This window comes from Ischnura elegans, chromosome X, assembly GCF_921293095.1.
Source record: "Ischnura elegans chromosome X, ioIscEleg1.1, whole genome shotgun sequence".
NCBI classification, from domain to species: Eukaryota; Metazoa; Arthropoda; class Insecta; order Odonata; family Coenagrionidae; genus Ischnura; species Ischnura elegans.
Genome location: NC_060259.1, coordinates 56993132 through 57012802, shown reverse-complemented (window position 1 = coordinate 57012802; position 19671 = coordinate 56993132). Strand labels below are relative to the sequence as shown.

The window sequence follows — 19671 nt, the reverse complement described above, 5'->3', positions numbered from 1 at the left end:
TCATACGTCAACATTTAAAGACAGCAAAAGCGACATCTGAGAACACAGGCAGGATAGAGGCATAACATGAGAGTCAAATGATAACTTATTAGTATCACTATGCATTGTATATATGTATTGAACCAAAATATTAAACTATATTGGCATGGGCATTCACACTACCAGAAAAGGATGACAGCCGAAGAGCAGAATGAAATACAAATACATTTTTAAAAATCAATGAAACTATGGCTGGAGACATTCCAAAATGCCTTCATACGATTAAAAAAACGCACTATGTCTTTATCCTGCTACTCATGCAGTCACCCTTTACATTTTACCACACACCAGCAACCATAGGTTTTGAGATAGGACAAACATAGGTTCAGATGCATCACCTAACTTTCATGAAGAACTGGTCAAAATTTTACACTCACAAAAGAGAGAAAATGCAGCAAAACTATCCGAAAACCAACTGGCAGGAAGATAAGAGGATTTTAAAGGAATACGATACGATGATTGGTGGCACTCTGGATTTCTGATGCAAAATATTGAAAGGCAAATGTAATTTGATTTTTATGAGAATAATAACAAATGCTGAGAGCCAGGTGTCCAAAATAACAATTTAATGATCAAAGCAAAATTAATATGTTAGGTGTAATGAATGAAGAAAATGTGACTATGAAAAGTATGGCTACTATGAGTGAATACATAACACATGACCATATCACATATATATAGAGAGAGAACAAGCTTACTATGAATTATTTATAGGAGAATATCCTTCTAAGGCACCGAGTGAAGATCTGAAGATGAAAAATTCCATTGCAAGAGAATTACTGCTCAATGAGGAGACCATCACAACATTTTTATGCTAAAGAAGAATAAATATTAGTGAAAGTAAACTGAATCAAGACTAGATGAGCCAAAAGATACAGGCTAATAACAATTGTCCACACTAAAATGATATTAAAATGCAAGGCTACGAATTTAACAGTGAAAAATACACTTCTCTTTGGTTCAAATTAACTACTGTAGTCTGTAACAATAAAATTTATAAATAAATAAATTCTAGAGATTAATTTATTGCTGCTGATCTAAATGCACTAGGCATTTAGGGAAAAAGTATGCATAACCTATATTCACAAAGCCTCTGGCCTTCAAATTCACAGACAGCAGTAATTGGCTGGCAGCATTTTATTTCTTCATGAAAAGCAGAAATGTATATTTAACTTTAAAAATTGTCAATTGGACAAATATAACAGTAAAATGGAAAAAATGCTGAAATTAAAATAAGCTAAGAAAGTGCCATGAACACTTCTTACAGTATACAATCTTTAAAACATAGAGCTGCTTGCCATGCAGGAAGTTAGGCATGCTGGTAACACATTTCAAATATGTACTTAGGAAAAATAATGACAGTCATAAGAGCAATATGAAAGCTGTGAAAAATAATTAAATTTGAGTATAATAATTTTAGTTACATTTTATGAAATAATCTGCTAATAGGCACCTCCCCATAAAGGTAAACAACAATGAACTTTGAAGGAAAACGCATGGTGTACTTAACACAGTGCAATAAACAACCAAAAGACCCCTTGTTCCTTAATTCCTTTCAGTCATAAATTACAGTGCCTCACTACAAGTTGGAATTTTCATTAATTGTTCCCACCCTTGATGCAGTTAAAAATATGCCATCTATTTAAGAATTGCAACACTAATATACTACAACTTCCCTACCTTATTTTTCAAGCCAATCCGGCATTCAAATGGCTGAGTCGAATGTTGAATAATTAAAAAATACACTTCACAAGGTGTCTTTGATCAATGATAGCACAATGTTGCTTCACGCTGTTGGAACACTCCTCTTACATTTTTTTTGAACTCCACAGGAATACCCTCAAGGATAAAATAATTATCCACTTTCACCTCAAAAACGACTCAAATCTCTTGATGGAGAATTAACTTATTTCACACATCAAATGTACCACATCATACTAATAGCACATATCTCCTCCTTACATAGTTATTTTGGAAACTGCACAGTACAAAATACAGATATACCACAAAGATTTGCACTTTCCTTGCTATCACTTTAGACTACCTCCCACAAGAGATGAAGCATAACAACTTAAGCACCGGACTTAAATATTTTTGCAAGAAACCTTTTAAAAAAATATGTGCCCATTCTGCAAAAAAGAATTACTGTTATCAAGCAGATTTTTCAAGAGATTATTCACTTTACAAACAATTTTACTTGTGGAGATTTTTAAGAGACAAAATGTTTGTCAGGTTAGTGTAGGCTTCACTCGTTTACACATGGTAAATTTTAGCATAAATAATATTTGGCACATAGTCTAGTGAAGGACATTATATCAAGCACAATCACTCATTCAACAGAACAGCAATTAACGAAAGCAAGGGGCAATGAGAGCTTCCATTACCACAGAGTTCTACTTCCTCTAAACTAGAAAACTGTGGAATAGCTTTCATTTATTTAATACTTAAAAATATCACAAGTTCTTGCCAGTGAAGGAAAAGCTGAAAATCCTTCATCAGCTTGTGAGACATTTAAATATTGGACACACATACCAGCAAATTGCCAAACTAAGAATCCAACACTTTTTGAAAACTGCCACAGCTAATAAAACAATCGTTGAAGGACAAATTCACAAGTCACTGAGAAACATTAAAATGCTGAATGTGAAATACCGGAGTAGCCAAAACATAAATTAAGATACACTTTATTGTGGAATTAATTAAATTATCTACAATATATTTCTTCACTGACATTTATGACGGAAACAGCCAATCATATACCTTCCACACATTCAACCAATACTTGATAATGTCTTGCATATGCACATGACAAAATTGCTTCTTGGCAGGCAAACATTACGTAAAATGCCTGTGACTCTCCTCTAAAATAGGGAAAATACTAAAAAAAAGGACTCATCAGCCAAAATAAAATCAGTGACAAGTTCACAACACAATTGGTATCATCTTTGCATAAGAAGTACTGACAGCACTATAACCATGCCAATACCATGTGGCAAGCAAAATTGAGTCAATGAACTTCAGACTAGAATCAATCAGATGCCGTCATGACCAGCAATCCAGCTTTGGGTCTTCCATTCACATAATTTATAATGCCAGTTGAAGGCTGCCTTACCAGTTTAAGATTGTTCTTAGTTTAAAACATAACAACTTGAGATTACCTAAAAATGTATTTTCATAAAATATAGTTCTATGCTCTGTGATCTACACATATTTATATATATATAATATACCTTGGTGCAGTAGCACATTTTACATATAGAATCAATCAATAGCCAAATTCAATCAGTCATATTGGAGTCACAGATAGAGAAAGCCATGCCATATAGCCCTTGGGCAAATATGAATGCCTTAGCAACTATTAAATGAGAAACAATTTCTGTGGATACCTGGGAGTACTTTTGAGTAGCCATTTATACAGCAGAAATTGAGTTAGTTAATTTTGCCAGGCATAGCCAAAATTTTGAGAGAATGTCTTTTGAGAGCACCCATTAGATTAAATCAAGAAGTGTGGAATGGGAAGTGCAGGTCAGCACTTCCCAATAAACAAGACATTCTCATCTCTTAAAAAAGATTGATAACACTATATTGTTGGCTTTTAACTATAAACTAGAATAAATTATCACAACTTGTACATCTCCTTGCACATCTTTGCGATTATGAAAATAATAATCATGGCATAGGCAAAATCATCCTTGACGCACAAAAATTTAGATCGGATTATTACAGCAGATAGTAAATTGTACCTGAGTACCCTGCATTCCACCATTTGAAGAGACTTTCATTATCCTACAGCATTATAAATTCATCACAGAAAATCATGGACAGTACAGCTACAGTCAGTCTTCAGAGAAGCACTTTAGCAGTTCTGTAAAACAGTAAAACACTAAGGGTTGCTGCAATGCATTTACTCCACTTCTCAAGGTTCTTCCACGCCCTGAACAGACTCCTCTCAATTAGTTTCATAGGTGGTGAGCAGGGCAGCATCCACAGGTTCCATGCACGATGGACAAGTAAAGCTTCTCATAAGCCAGTCATCAATACAATCTACATGATAAGTGTGCATACAAGGCAGGTAACGCACTGCATCACCAATCATGAACTCTATCATACATATTACACATCTGGGATAAAAAGCAGAACAATAATTAATATCCGAGTAATTAAAAACTTTCATTAATTAAAATTTATTTGAATAAGTTTAATGATAGCGCTCAAGCACATTAACACTTGTGGCTGGGAATTCGTACAGCGATAACTTTGTTGAGGAATGGCATAGATGAGCAATAAATTTACTATCAATACAAAATGTTTTCTCATAGATAGAGCAGTCTTAATACTGCAGCCAAATACTGAATGCACTGAATACCGAGAACGTAAAAACAATTACTGACGCATAATTAATAATGTTTCATATTATGTACCATTCGCAATACGGACATAATTCTATGCATTTATGGATTATTGACAGTTAAGAAGAGTATCAAGAACCCATTATACTCACTCTCTATTCTTTTTGCAACCGTCGTAAGTTCCAGTAGGAAGATGTTGTATCAATCCAATACGTTTAGCAATTTTTACTTGTTCTTCCTCCGTCAACTGCGTCGCTGTTCTACTAACGTTAGGGGATGGATAATATACAGGTGCTGTTTCCTACAAGGAAGATGTACCTCGTTAGTACAAGTTCATGCATGCAATCCAATAATGAACACACTACGTGTACACATTGATATTTCAATGATAAATACAAAAACATTACACAATGGATTCAGTGATTTTCAAAGTGAGCACCCAAATACCTACGACACTAATAAATAGTAAGTTAATACGTATGAATTTCAAACTGTGAGTTACACCGATGTGAAATTGAGAAAAAAAAACCATGATATGGGTTGTGATTACCGCTTTATATCCTCTATAATCGCCATGGGATTCCAGAGAGCACGGGGGGATGAGGTTTGGTTTGATAATGTAGTCACAATTTAAAAGCTCGTAATGTATAGTAGTATCAGTTTCAGGTGGTGATTCGGGCAACGATTCTGGAGGAAAATTTGGCGACGGGCTTCCACATGGAAGCTCAGACCAAATTGTTGTCATTTTCATGACGATTAGTTTTCACTCGGACACTATGCCAACCTTCTTCACGTGTCCAAAACTACTTTCCACAAGCTACTTAAGAGGCAGTTTTCCCTGGAATGATATCCCCAAGCCTTTTCGGCGACGTAATATCTTTCATACATGATGTATTTGAAAAATATGAACACAATTTATCGATAACACAGAGATGACATAGTACCAGGTGATTTAATGTGGCACAACAGTAAACAGCTGCGCGCCACACCAGCGCTCTCTCTTATCTGAACAAGGTACTTCTATAATTGTTAAAAAAACTGAAGTCCCACATAGCACAGTGACCACGCAAAATAAAAACATCTTACGTAAGAAGATTAACCAGGGCAGTCAGAGGTCTTCCGCCACATTCAATACGAAACGCGATTTTTTACTCCATCAATATTTCTTCTTGAAGTAGATTTTTTTCTTGACGCTCAATAAATGTTTGGTGCTCCAATCAGATCAAACCGGTAGATGTATTTCCATGTATTTCACTAAGGATGGCAATTTTAGCTAGGGACGTCCTGTGAAATTCAGTAAACAGAAAATTCTTCAGCGATTTTTGAACGATTATGCCGCGACACACAATAAAAAGAGAGTTGAGAAAACGAAATTGGAGCTCGTTTATTATTTTCACGATTCCACCGATATTCTAAAGCCGTCTTACAGTTCCGATGTGAAGTTAGACTTCCTGAACGTAATCTCACTAGAGGACTTTAATTCCGCTGTGAATGAATGCAAAATACCTAATTTTACCTATGAAGAAACTAAAGAAATATTATGAAAAAAAACTAATTTTCGCATCATCGTTCAAAGTTGATTGCCCTCAAAACTACATGGTATACGAGCTTTCCGGAGGAATCGAGACGGCGAGAGAATAGAGGCGAATATTAAACGAAATTTGGAAGCCAACAATTTCGTATAAGCGCGAAAGTCATACTGCAGTAGATTGAAACAAATATGCACCGAAAATCTTTTTATACACCTTCGTTGATCCATTGGTAATGGTGCTTAAGTGAGAGGCCGAACAGGGCCGGATATACCGTAAGGCAAAATAGGCACGTGCTGAGGGGCGTCGCAGTCCAAGGGGCCCTTTCTGTTAGGCAGCCAGCAATGATCTGTACTGGAGGCGCCTCGAATTGCACCGCCGTCAGCAGGCTAATTATGTGGGTTATGACTGCCTGCAAGTGTCCTCTTTGCTAGGGCTTTAAATGTGCTAAGTTAAGACTATAGCATAACTTGAACAACGATGCCATAATTACTGAATATGCCGAAAAGAAGACAAGAAGTTTGAAGTAGTTCTCGTTGTGCTTGAGGTAGGCCCCAATATGTCTTCATTCATGTTTTTAATCTGCACTTAATTTCTCTGGAAGATATGCAATAGGCCGCATTTGTTTTTAGAGGCTTTGTTCAACTGAAAATTTAGTTCATACCACTGTTATTTACGCGTTTTAAAATTAGTTAATTTATACCAGGGGTGCAGCTAGGAATTAAGGCTAGGGGGGTTTCAGGCGCAACTAATACTGGGGTGTCTGGGGGTATGGCATACCTGCCAGGGTAAGCGGGAGGTGCGAGGGCCTTCTGCCGGAAAAAAATTAAAATAAATGGTTGAAAATGGTGAGTTTTACGGCCTTCTGAAGGATATTTTATTAATCCTTACACTATTCTATAAGTAATATTATTCTAAATAAATAAAATAGATTAAACTTAAAAAATTGTCTGAGCTCTGGGGGGGGGGGGGTTTATCCCCAAAACCCCCCTCGCTGCGCCACTGATTTATACTATATTTCGCGCTACCGCAGTTCATTCGGTTACAGCAGTACGTAATGTTTTTATTTTTGAAGATACTCTTCTTTTTTGTTGCATGAATTAAGGCTAAAAATTATTTTTGGAAAGGGTTTTCATAAAGTGTTTTAGTTGCATAACAGTTAAACTGTTTCATATAGTTTTGCTCCAAGCTGTTTTTAAAAATTGAATTGTCCATGTTTTCCCAGCGTAAAAATTCAAGCATAACTTATGCTGTCAGCCATATATCTGTTTATTCCTTTTTTCTGAACCTTATCTCATGCGAGTGGCTATGCCATATCATAAAAATTGGGGAGTGAGGAGGGGAGCTCAATGGAGAGGTGCCTGAAGCATAACTCACGGTAAATCCAGCCCAGCAGGCCGAACGGGAAATATATTACAAAATAACAACCACCACTTTTTCCATGCTCTTCAATAGTGAAATTTTAAGATACCGCGATACACATTCGTCCCATTAACCCAATCTTACACATGATTATGTAACTGACTCCATCACTCAGTGAAGTACTCAAATGGAAGTCGAAAATTACCTACATTATGTATGGGCAGGGCAAAACTCCAAGGTAGGAAAATGGGATTCATGGTGGGTTTTACATATAATTTCCTCCAGGGATGTGCTGAAAGAGGATTAAATAAGCCCTTAGCCTAATCTTATCTTTGAAACTCTTTCCAAGTAACCAGGGGTTCTCAGTGGGGTGTAGGGGAAGGCACCATGGTGCAGAGTACAACGCTGGATTTTGGGGTGGAGGGGGAGCTCATGAGAGCTTTGAAAATGAATTTTCTTATAAAGCTAAATTTAAGTAATAAAATATCAATACAAGTGGTATAAATGAGGCACCTGCAGCATTTCTTGGTAGATTTTTTTATTTTATTTTTCCAAGCTCTCTGGTAAATACTTAAAAAAGCCAGTCTTAAGGCCTGTTTACATGGTACATTAGCCCGTACAAGTTATGAACGCCAAAATTCACCATGTAACCACCCAACTTGTGCAAATGCCAACTTGCACAAAAATCGTTCTTGCTATCAGACATTGACTCGTAAGCGTTAGTGTATCGTGTAAACATACATTTATTCCACTTTGCTACTAACAAAGTTTGATAGAAATTCGTATAAAATCCACATATTGCCAAAGTCGCAGTCACCTAATTGTGGCAGGAGGAACATTCACAAAAAATAACGAGTGGAGTGGCACATGAACAAGCTAAGCTGAGCCAAGCAGAAGGATGACAAGGGAGTTCTCTGTCCTAGAGGCGATGAGGTTTTTCATAAACATCCCTGACTATTATCACCTAGGTTGCTGGACACCCTGCTTTCACACTGTTAAGACTGAATCACGCAACCATATCTATGGATGACTCAAGCAACCCATAAGTCTTTTCCATCATTTAGCATATCCCTCCTTTTCCACTGAAATTGCTATTTACCCTATCAGAGCCCAAATGTTGCAAACAGCAATGCTTGTGCCCCCATTGGAAATATTCAATTGCGTTCAATTGAAAAGTGACAAATTTCAATTGAATATATGGAAATTCAATTGGAAATTGGCACATTCAATTGAAATTTTCAATTGATTCAGCAGATTTTTTCCAATAGGGACCTAACTTGGCCTTCAAAGGAACAAGATCGATATGCTGAGTGGAAAATAATGGAAAAAGGAACAAAACTGACCATGTGATTCAGAAAATGATTGCTTTAAGCTAATCTTCACTTTATTATAACAGCTATCCCTGTCAGGGTCAGGAAAAGCGATAATGTGACACAGGCTCAAAAAAATACATGCCACGACTCAAAATATAACAAATTATGATTACGGTCATGATTGCATACTGATGTGGATTTGTGAACCCATTTCACTAAATATCCTTCATTATTACCATATATTCCTCTAAAAATATATGCTTACAGAAATAATCTACTGATAAGAAATTTGGAATTGGGTAGTGCATAAAAAAATTATCCCATGATGGTGTTGTTACGGCCTAATATATTAGAAACACCGAGAAATGATTCTTTATTATTTTGGATAAGAAAGGCCTACATAGCTTCCTCAATTCATCCCAATAAACTTTGATGTAAATATAAATATATGTGCAAATCCTAGATTTCTAAGCTAAATGTGTACACAACAATGAATTAGACTTCACGAAAATTAGTTACACAACTATTTTGGCCAGCCCACCAGGAAATCTGTGCCCTGTGCAGTGAAGGAAACACTGTGTTTGCTGCCAAGGGGCCATTTATCAATAATGGGGTAAATTAGTATTCCAGAAGCTTTTTAAGCCTTGTTTGCAACCATTTTTGAGTGACTGATATTTATTTATAAAGATACCCTACTAGAGGTAAGCGGTGAGTTGGCAGGAGTGTCTTTTCTCGATCAGGCTCCTTCTAATGTTTTCTTATTTGTGATTTCATTAAAACATATCTTTATTCCTACTTTACTGTGTTTTCCAGACGAGCAAAAAATCAGTAGGAGGATATGTGATCAATGATTAACTGTCAAGGTAATAATTCAGATCCATTCTGTCCTCTAGATACAGTGCTCCGCCAATAACGTAGGATAACATCTAAAAGTAACTACCACAGTAATGAGTCATTTTATAAGATGTCTTCTCCCAGACTACTGGGATAAATCAAGATAATCTAATCAATATATGGATTTTTGATGTGATAAATAGCAACTATTTTGGCAGAAGTTTGTACCACACTCCATTAACACACTCAATGCGGATGCCTTGAATTCAAGGCATCCCGCGCTAGCCTAGGACGCGGATGCCTTGAATACAAGGCATCGGTCTCGTTAGGTTTCTCGGCCCGCCATCTGCCTCCGCGTCTTCTACTAGACCCTGCCATTGTGCCCAGCGTCTCTGTGTGTCTTCTCCTGTGACTGGATACATGTCGTTTGCTTGCAGCAGATTTTTTGCCTTCTTTTTATTATAATATATTTATTATAATATTTAATATTTTTTTTATTAATAGTGAAAATTTTAATGATTTTCAACTATGTATGATTGTATACGATTAAGGAAGACACAATATCTGATATTATTGCAAAATATTTTTTCCGCGTGGCGGTATGTTATGATAAATTTTTTCAGCATTGAGTGTGTTAAAGACCTAATGTGCATCCTTGGAGGCAAAGATAGAACATGTGCAAGCCTCATTAACCCTTATAGTGCCAGTGGGCCAATCTATCAGCCCGGGTGTGTACGTGCAAAGAGTGCCACAGGCCAATGATTTTCTTACGAGAAACGATCACTCATACCAGTACGATCCTGGCTCATGTCTATAGCATGCATGTTGTCAGCATTGATCAACAGGAGGAGATATTTCAACCATCATTGAATAATATCATCATCATAATATGATATTAGTAAATATGGATAATCACTAAATACCTGAATATAATAAAATATTACCTTCTGTTAGAAAATACAGAGATACAACAAAGCTTGCTTAAGTATTTTTTATGCACTGATTTCTTTCTATAAAAATGCACTGTAAATGCTCTGATTTGCTGGTAATTTCTACGTGTGTACTGATGTGAACATGAATTACCTGGGAAATGCATTTATATGCCCTAGGCTTCTCTACATATCCTGAAGATGATGGCATATGTTTTATGCTAGTAATAAGTCACCAAGATGAGAAAAATAAGACCAGCTGAAAGGGAGAGATGACTCCACATAACTTCTTTCATTGTGCAACTTAAGAAAAAAATATATTGATATGCATACATAAAGTGAACGTTTAAAATGTAGAGCTATACAGCTATGTAAATTCCCAAAATAATGGCTAGTAATTGCTCTATTTGTGTGCAAGTCCTTTTAATTCAGTTGCCAACAATATAACAGTGCACATGCTAAATACAAGAGAGTGGTTTCATTTTGTAGTAAGAAAATAAACTACACGTACCCATTAGCAGATACAGTATCATAAAATATCTCTTAGTGGTAAAATCTTATTTCAAGGAGCATCAGGACAAATACCACCTATTTTAATCATGGTTTCAAGGATATTGCCAGGCATAAGAGGTAGACTAGTGTTGCATCTGCCCTATCCTTCCTTCCCCTGAAAATTGTTGAGGCATGACAAATCTTAATATCAACCCTTACATAATTTGAATTAAGTTTTACAGAATCTTGACACTAAGAGGGATGCACACATCCCAAGAATTAAGTTCTCTCTCTAACTTAGACACATCCAGGTCATCAAATTACCACCACAAATAAATTTGGTAGAGGTTAAAAATGACATGATTAGAGAGAGAGAATGATAGATGAATAACAGAGACTGAGATTATGCAACTTTACTCTCACTATTTCAGCCCAAATGCTGGCTTGATATGTTAGGGATGAACGCTGAAATAAACTGTTAGGTAGTACAGTGTGTAAACAATCAACAAAGGGAGGAATTCTTTGCATGGGCCAATTACCCACGGAGTTCTAACAAGCTCAAAAATCCACAGCAGAAATATTTTTATTCCTCAAGCTTTTCTTAGACATTAACCTGGGACAAACACATTATATATAGCCATGATTCATGGGCAGAGCCTCCAGGGTATTACGTACATAATATAGACCTGGATACACATGGAAGAGAGAAAAACTTGAATACACATCATGTACTTTGCTGGACAAATTCTCAGTGTGATGACTAGTAGGACTATTTCTTGTCATGAATAATATACCATGCACCCAAATTAAAGTGCTTTTAGTTTTCTTTTAGGTCAGGGTCTATAGAGGGTCCATTATAGTTAAAGCTAGTTGGTCTTGCTGTTTGTTTTGGCTATTCGTAATCAAAGATACTGTGCCTAGGTAGGATAGAGGGATGTTGGCTTTGGTCCAGTTCAATGAATATAGGATTAATAGCTGCTTGAATGCACTCACTGAATTTCTGAATCAACTGAATTTGATGAACATTAGTTGCCCAATTATCACCCTTTATAATTCAGATAAATTTATTTGTATTTATTTATAACCCAGAGATAAATTTAAATGTAGCACCAGTCATACTTTCTTTTACATATGGCTATTACTTATTCTTACATCAAAAATATGAAATAAATATATTTTCACAGGATTTCACTGAATGTATACTCAAAATATCATGAAATTAAAATGCCAATATATTTGAAAGACGACTGGCGAGATTTTTTGTGCTCTGAACCAAGGGCCTACTCAGGATCAAAACTAGAGGGGGGCAAGCTGTGGTCGTTCAGGTTGGAACACAGAAAAGGTTGTGAAACCAAAATTTCAAGAAAATTATTACGCTCTGTATTGGCTTTTTGAATTATTTGCTCCGAAAAAGTATTTTTATTTTAATCACATGTTTAACACTATTATATATCACTTTTCTAGGATTTAAAGAAAATTTGTTCAAAAATTTCGTTTTGAATTTAATTTACTAATGCTTCTGCCCCCCGCTGGGTATACCCATGCCCTGAACGGAAATTGCTGGCTGCAGATGAACCATTTTAACACTTAAGTCAAGCTGAATATCCAGTTGATCTATCTTTTCATAAACAGATTTTTACGTCCTAAAAATTATATATTCAAATATTGTTTTCTTTTAACAGAAATTTACATATTTATCCTGGCAGAAGACCAGGCTCATAAAGAATAAAAGTCTTGGTCACTATAGCATGAGTTGATACATGAACATACCAGTGGGGGATACAGATGGGAGGCAGGCACCCCCCCTTATTTTTTATATTATTGCCAAACATAGAAGAACCACAATTGAAACTTTTTTATATCGTAAGATGGCATTGTCTTGTATATGTGTATTACTGGTTTAACTAAAAATTTCTTGAACTTTGCATGTGACTTGATTATATTTTTACCATGATAAAAGTAAAGGTATTTTTAAAGCTCAAGATATTTTTTGCGCCCCCCTCGAGTTTTCTCTGTATCTCCCACTGGAACATACAATAGCCTTTGCCCTACTTCCAAGCATTCATCCCACTACACACATATATATCTATAAAAAGCAGCTACCAGCATGGGGACTTTTTTTGTGCAAACCAAATAAATCACTCTTTGTAGAAAAAGCATATTGTCTGTAAGAGTACCTTTCAAACTGAAGGGGAAAGGAATGCCAACATAATGATGTCACTTATCGCTCACCATAAAGTAGTTAGCATAGCTTAAAAAAATGTTTAACAATAATATTCATAGATACCTTCCATACGATCACATGATCAATTAATTAAATAATTCATTATTATCAATACAATGACTTTCATTTCCAGCACCACTAAATAATACACAACTGGAGGAAGTTGGAAGAAAATTTGTAGAGCTGGAACACAGTTTGATATTGACTGTTTCATTATAATTCACATTGTTTAGATTCTACTCGGGATCTCGGTCATTATACTCTATATAAATCTCAATTAAAATACCAAAAACCAGCTGTTTCTTGTGGCTACACAAAATAATAAATAGGTAAAGAATACAATTTATTGGAAATAAATAAAAGTTTTACGAGGGAGAACTTTTCCTAGGGAAGGCTGGATGATAGTTTATCCTAAGGAGAAATGGAAAATACTTGAGAGAAGAAGAAAATGATGCATAATTTATACCAGGCATTACTTCAATTTATTGAAGCAAGTTTTATTCCCCAAAAGAATTCAGCGTAACAGTCATTAATATACTTTTTACATTATCTGATTCCTAGGGTAGTTCTTGCAGTGATAAATAGAGTTGTTAGAGATGGTGATAACCTTCCTTTTGTCACTAGACAGTAAACACTGGTGAAGTAAAAAATGACGAATACTTCAGAATGAAAAAAAATTGACTTACTAATCTATCAAGGACTTTTCTATGCCCATGGAATTTTAGAGGTTTAAGAGAAGAAGATGATAAGTGGATGTGTGCTGCTGGAAATATGATTTTCTTCTGGCCATTTCAAACAACCTCAACCAGAATACTCTAATCTGCAAACTTTCCATTAAAATATGTCAGTCAACCACTGAATGGGTAGGGAACGGAGTGACTGATCACTGGGAAGTGCATTGTTTTAACATTAAAGCATTTTTCAGCAGGACTGGATTTTATCTCAGTGACATATTTTAATTGTTCTTTTTATAAATCTTCTTAAAAAATTCAACCCCATTTTGCTATGTACTTAATAATATTTAAGTAGTGACAAGTTACAATTGGTCAAGAATTACATGACTGATTGAAACAAAGTCAGCAAAATATGAAAGTTTAAAAATTATTCGCAAAATCAGCTCAGATCATATACTGATACGTCAGAAGTCACACCCATCATAGCAACATACATCAAACCCGTCACTGCATTAAGATAAACATGAGAGGGAAGGAGGTTCGACAGTCAAATTTGTGAGGATTGAGGAGGGTAAGCACTTCCAACAGGTATATCCTTAAGGCCTGGTTACAAAATACATACACCCTTAAGGGCTAATGTCTAAAGGCCAGTTCACACAATACATTAACATGTAGGAGTGAACGTCTGATTGCATGAACAATTTTGGTGGACTGGAACAGAACATGTAGGAATGCATGAATCAAATTAGAACAGCCTCTATTTTCTATTCATGCATTTGCACAAATTGGGTGGTTACATGATGCATTTTGGTGTTCATTCACACATTTATATATTAACTCATACAGGCTGATGTACCATGTAAACAGACCTGTATACAACTTTACAGCCATTTTGAAGTTCTGATCAGAAGATGTTTGCAAAATGGATGGGAGAAACTGTTGTTGCCTTAAGAAATTTTAATCTGATTTATGCAATTATACATTTTCTGTTGCAGTCCACCAAAATCGATCAAGCATATAGACATTAACTTGTATGGATTAATGTGCTGTGTATACAGGTTTTAAGAGTTTGTAGGGAAAACCTGAGATATCACCCATGAAGAATTGCAAGATAAAAAAATTATTGTCAGAATATTAATATTAAATTGTAATTAGAATTATGACAGTAACTCCTTAAGCTTAAATAAAAAATAAAAAAAAGTAAAATATGAGTGTAAAAAACTCTTATTTTGAATTCAACTACAGTTTAACTACTAAAAAGGAGATGCTTTCACAATGGATTAAAAGGAATTGGTATAGCCTTCCCTGGAACTGGATACTCTTCATAAGGGTAACTTGGAGAAAATATCAAGTGTATATGATGACCATGAAATATCTACATCAAATGCGATCCCAATTGAATTCTACTTTTTTGATAAAAAATACTTTCAGCACACTATTGCAGAAATAGAACTCAATTTCAATGAGAATGACATCAGCTCACTTAAGAGCATAAACACAATTTCAGCCATGCTGGGGAAAATATTTTTATTGATTTTTTTTATTATCAGAGAGGGAACCATATTACCTTATCCTCATTTTTATGGCAGCAGTGGTGTAACTAGTAATATGCTTTGGAGGGGGAAGGGATAGCCTGGGGTGGCGACCCCCTACCCCAGGCAAAGGGAGGTCCGGGAAAATTTTTGAAAAATGACATACCTGGAAATACATTTTACATAATTTTGGCCAAAAAATTAACTTTAAGAAAATGCAGTTATTAAATACCAAAACTAGACAATAATTATAAATATTTTTTCTCCGTGTTTTGGGGGGTATCTATTCCCTCATCACCCCCACAGTTACGCCACTGCACAGAAGGAGAAAAGGCCTTGAAATACTAATTGAAGCCTGGAAAATAGACATATAATTTAGTAAGCGATGAATGAATGGAATGGGTGTGAGATCCAGGTACAAACTCATTATCTTCGGCATCTAACACAAAACCTGAGGCCTATGCAACCTTATTTGTATGCTGAGGTTTTTTAATAACTATCCTGAGGATTGAACTCTTAAGTGCAACTGCCAAAGAAATGAATTCTGGTGGATCATTTCAAAGCATCAACAGACTCACACGAGGCCTGGGATTCTAAAAATATCCTCATATACTGTATAAAACTCATCATTTTGAGAATGCAATGAATAGCAAAATAGTTTAAAACAAATTATTCATATGACTGTTGGCTAAACATAACTTGAAATCTGGCATGATTGGACACTAATGAACAATTTACTAAAAACCATTTTCAACCGATGTTTGCTACAGTCACATAATTCCTTATCACCCCATTTCATTGTAACAACCACAGCCCATTGTTTGTGAATGAATGTCCAAAGGTTCATATCATAGCTTCACACAGTTGTTTGGGGTCGCGAAAAGGAGTGATAAGTCTAAGTCAATTGATAATACTAGAAGCTCGTCTAGCTTCACTCACTTTCGCCGCACACGCAGACACTACATTACTAGAACCAGGGAGAACAAACACAAGGTAATCACGAGGAACATGAGATTCATAAAGTAATTTAATTCAACTGTTATTGAGAAGCTGCATGTTCACCGGAAACTTGGATAATTGGCATTTTGGCACGTTTACAAATATAAAACTATGATATCACACTTTTATTTGTACGCAAATAAATAACTTCAAAATAACCCTCTATGATGTTTGGATATCTTTCGCATATAACCGGTAACACTTATGACAGGTGGAATGGATTTAAATCATAATTTCTTCGAAAAAACTTCCAAGATACTCGAGACGAATATTAAATTACAATCAGTGTAAAACGTGAAGTACATATTTCCAGTTAACGCGAAAAACTACCACTCATGCTTAAATCTCAAGGATAGAGCGAAAAAGCATCCCCTGATAAGTAAGAACTGCAAATGCAAAAATATAAAACGGGATGCCTTTTCAAACGAAAGTAGGGCATTTAAATGGGAAAGTGTTTACAAACGCACTGAGCAGCATACCGGATATGGCGGAGAAGAAGCCAGCTGATCAGACGAGGAAGAATCCCGCGTACTATCACCTCCTCTCAGCAAAGATATATCGTCAGCGGTTGACCCTTTCAAACAGTTCCCCATGTCTTCAGAGTTTCTCGTGATGGCTTGTGTAAACTATCAAGAAATAGCTTCCATTAAACACTGAATAACTTGTTACTGGAGGTAGTATCCATGCTAACACCATGATAAATCACAATATTACCATTGAACTCAACCAGAGAGTATTTCACAAACGTTGCTATAATTTTACCACTATCGGTTGATGTCATAGTTACATCGTAGATTTTAAGATGGGGAAGCATACATGAACAAGCGTATTAATCTTTATATGATTAGTTTGAAAAGTCTCCCCTCTCATGTGCATTGATTTTAACACTTGATTACGTAGTTTTTTGTTTACCATTAGGAAACACACAGAAACTAAACAAAAGAAATTCAACTGAACTGAGCTCGAGATGAATGAATAAGCACAATTCCACTCATTACTCTGTGGCGAAAATGGGAAGGCACTGGTCGAATAACATCCCGATACTGGAAGTCCTATTCATATACAGAAAGCCTCGGTCAAGGTTGTCCTCAAGCGCAGTCTGTCCTCCCGTACACTTACAAGGAAAAAGAAACTGTTGGCCACGGTAAATGCGAATCACACTTGTCTGGTGCTTCCAGCACACTCACACTTTTTCCAGATAAATTTAGTTAAATTTTACAGACGAAAACTCTTTACCTCATAAATAAGTATTTCACTTTCAATGTAGGTGTCTACAGTGTGTTTCCAAGGAATGAGACTGCCAGGGCCAGCATTGTTGGTGCTGTCCCCTTCTGTTGAATTTTAGAAGCACGACGCCTCTGTGATTCATTGTACGCGCTTGAATTCAAACTTACTAAAGGCAGAACACGCAGCACTCATGCCAAACTGAACTCTGTTGATCGATTTAAATTAGAGATGGTAAATTTTAATACGTGGCCGTAAAATTTCAAATTAAGACTTTCATCTCACTAAAAGAGTTTTTTCATTGATATTTTAACACAATAAGTGAGTAAGAATATATGCGACATTAATTAGCCACAGCTCCTACCTGTGATTCAACCTTTACTCTTTGCTATAGGTAACCAAAAACTTAAATAAAATTATTACCTTTTATGGTTATATACAGTTGCATTGCCGTAGCCATCATAGAGCGGTAAGTGATGCTATGCTGGACCGCACACTTCTGGGGCCTCGAGTGAGTTCAACTTTTTCCACTGATAAGAGCAATTTATCAAATTGAGAAGGCGATAAGTATACATGAATCTTAAAGAGTGAAGATATTTAAACAGCAGTGTTGATAAACCAGTTCGAGAGTAACAACGAAAAATAGAGTTACATCTCTGTATGTAGTGATTGGTCTCGTGGAAGATGCCCTCGGCGATTGCCGACCAGCCGACCTGGCCAGTCCGCCCTTGAAACTCTTCACGCGAAGGTTTTTGCAAAAAAAAAGTATCGTATGAAAAAGACAACCAACAGGCTGGTGAAATCAAATTATAAAAGAAAACTCAGAAAAAGAAAGATCCTCTTTTGGTATTGCGCAACTCTAGTTGAGCGCCGTGTCCTCAATGACAGGAGGCTGTTCTTAAATATTATTGATAACAAAAACAGATCATCTTACCTTCTTTATATTTTCCCGCTTCGGTGGTATACCGCCTGATGGGTAAAGCCATAACGGATTTAATATTACTAATGTATATTTATTTCACCAGCGAATTTAGAACTAGATTAAATTTTTAAATGACGATATCTATTTTTCGCGATTAAATGAAAAGTGAAAATTTTCAAGCGCGCGAAAACGCGACGGGTAAGTATGAATGCCGGGAGAACTCCGTGTGACGTCGTTCTGGTTCCCGCTGCCGCAAGTGAGGTGACCTTGGGGCGAGGCTCTGAGCGCTGATACGACGCAGGATGCTAGCAGGTAGCCGAGTACCCTGCTAGCTGGTAGCGCTTGGCTTAAATAAGAATTATTAATACCTCATCAAACGAAGAAAACTTGCCGACCTTAGGCAGGTTTAATAGGTGACTATTGAGACATGTTTCCCTGAGCTCTGTGCCTCATGCATACATTGGAAATCTCAGACGATGTAAAACTCCTATCTACGCGTACAGAAACTAGGTCCCTGTGACGTCACGTGGAGTGGCATCGCATGGGCGCCAATCTGGCCTTTTTCAAATGAGGATAAAAATTGACCATTGCCATTCGTCTAAACCGGTATTTCTAAAACCAAATAATTTGTATATTATGAATACACTAATGGTGGGCAAGGTATCGCAATCAATGCCTTTAGTTTTCTTTGATGAAGGAAACTACCCTATTAACTTGTTTGAAAATCACATAAATCCATGCTGTGGATGGTGATCAAACCACCTAGGCGAGATTCGGACCTCTAAGTTAGCATCCGGGGACTTTACCCCGGCGCCACTTATGCCGGCAATTTAGGGGGAACGGGGGCACGTGCCCTCCCCAGATGCTAAAAAAAACATGGCAGTCGTGGGACATCCGCTGGAAGTGAAAACATTTTATTTTTAAAAATTTTGGACGCTGATTGATGTTAAAAAATGTACAAGAAGCCTATGATACTAACTGGATTAGGAATATAAACTCGGAAAAGTCAATTTACTAGCCGAAATTTAAGAAAATATTTTTTATAACCATTGCTATGAAGAAAATCGACTAACTATGGTCAACACTAAACGTAGCGATCATTTCTGCTTCAGAATATATTTTCATACATGAGGAACGAGCAAATTCAAAACGCTTTCTCCCTTTATTTCCCTCTCCTTCGTTATCAGCGAGGCGGTGACGATTTTGAGGTGACGATCACGCAAGTTCAGAGTTTTTTTTACCAATCTGA

The 19671-nt window shown here is 36.3% G+C and overlaps 1 protein-coding gene across 2 annotated transcripts; it reads right to left on the bottom strand.

Annotated features, from left to right (window-relative positions):
* Window positions 1-2707: 2707 nt before the first annotated feature.
* Window positions 2708-17573, bottom strand: LOC124170620 (RING finger protein 11-like). Of its 2 annotated transcripts, XM_046549458.1 has the most exons (4): window positions 16991-17573; window positions 16756-16902; window positions 4541-4689; window positions 2708-4160 (listed from the first exon to the last, which is right to left on the bottom strand). In XM_046549458.1, exons 1-4 carry the CDS (start codon window positions 16991-16993, stop codon window positions 3989-3991), a joined length of 471 nt encoding a protein of 156 aa, XP_046405414.1. In that variant the 5' UTR covers window positions 16994-17573; the 3' UTR covers window positions 2708-3988. The 2 variants fall into 2 exon arrangements, with proteins under 2 accessions (XP_046405414.1, XP_046405413.1); XM_046549457.1 differs by lacking the exons at window positions 16756-16902; window positions 16991-17573 and adding an exon at window positions 4939-5398.
* Between the last annotated feature and the right edge of the window lie 2098 nt (window positions 17574-19671).

Coding starts and splice junctions, on each gene's coding strand:
- LOC124170620 (XM_046549457.1), bottom strand. CDS start 5,139: ATGAAAATGACAACAATTTGGTCTGAGCTTCCATGTGGAAGCCCGTCG. Junction 4,690..4,938: donor ATTATAGAGGATATAAAGCG/GTAATCACAACC, acceptor TCTTCCTTGTAG/GAAACAGCACCTGTATATTA. Junction 4,161..4,540: donor GGTTGCAAAAAGAATAGAGA/GTGAGTATAATG, acceptor TTTTTATCCCAG/ATGTGTAATATGTATGATAG.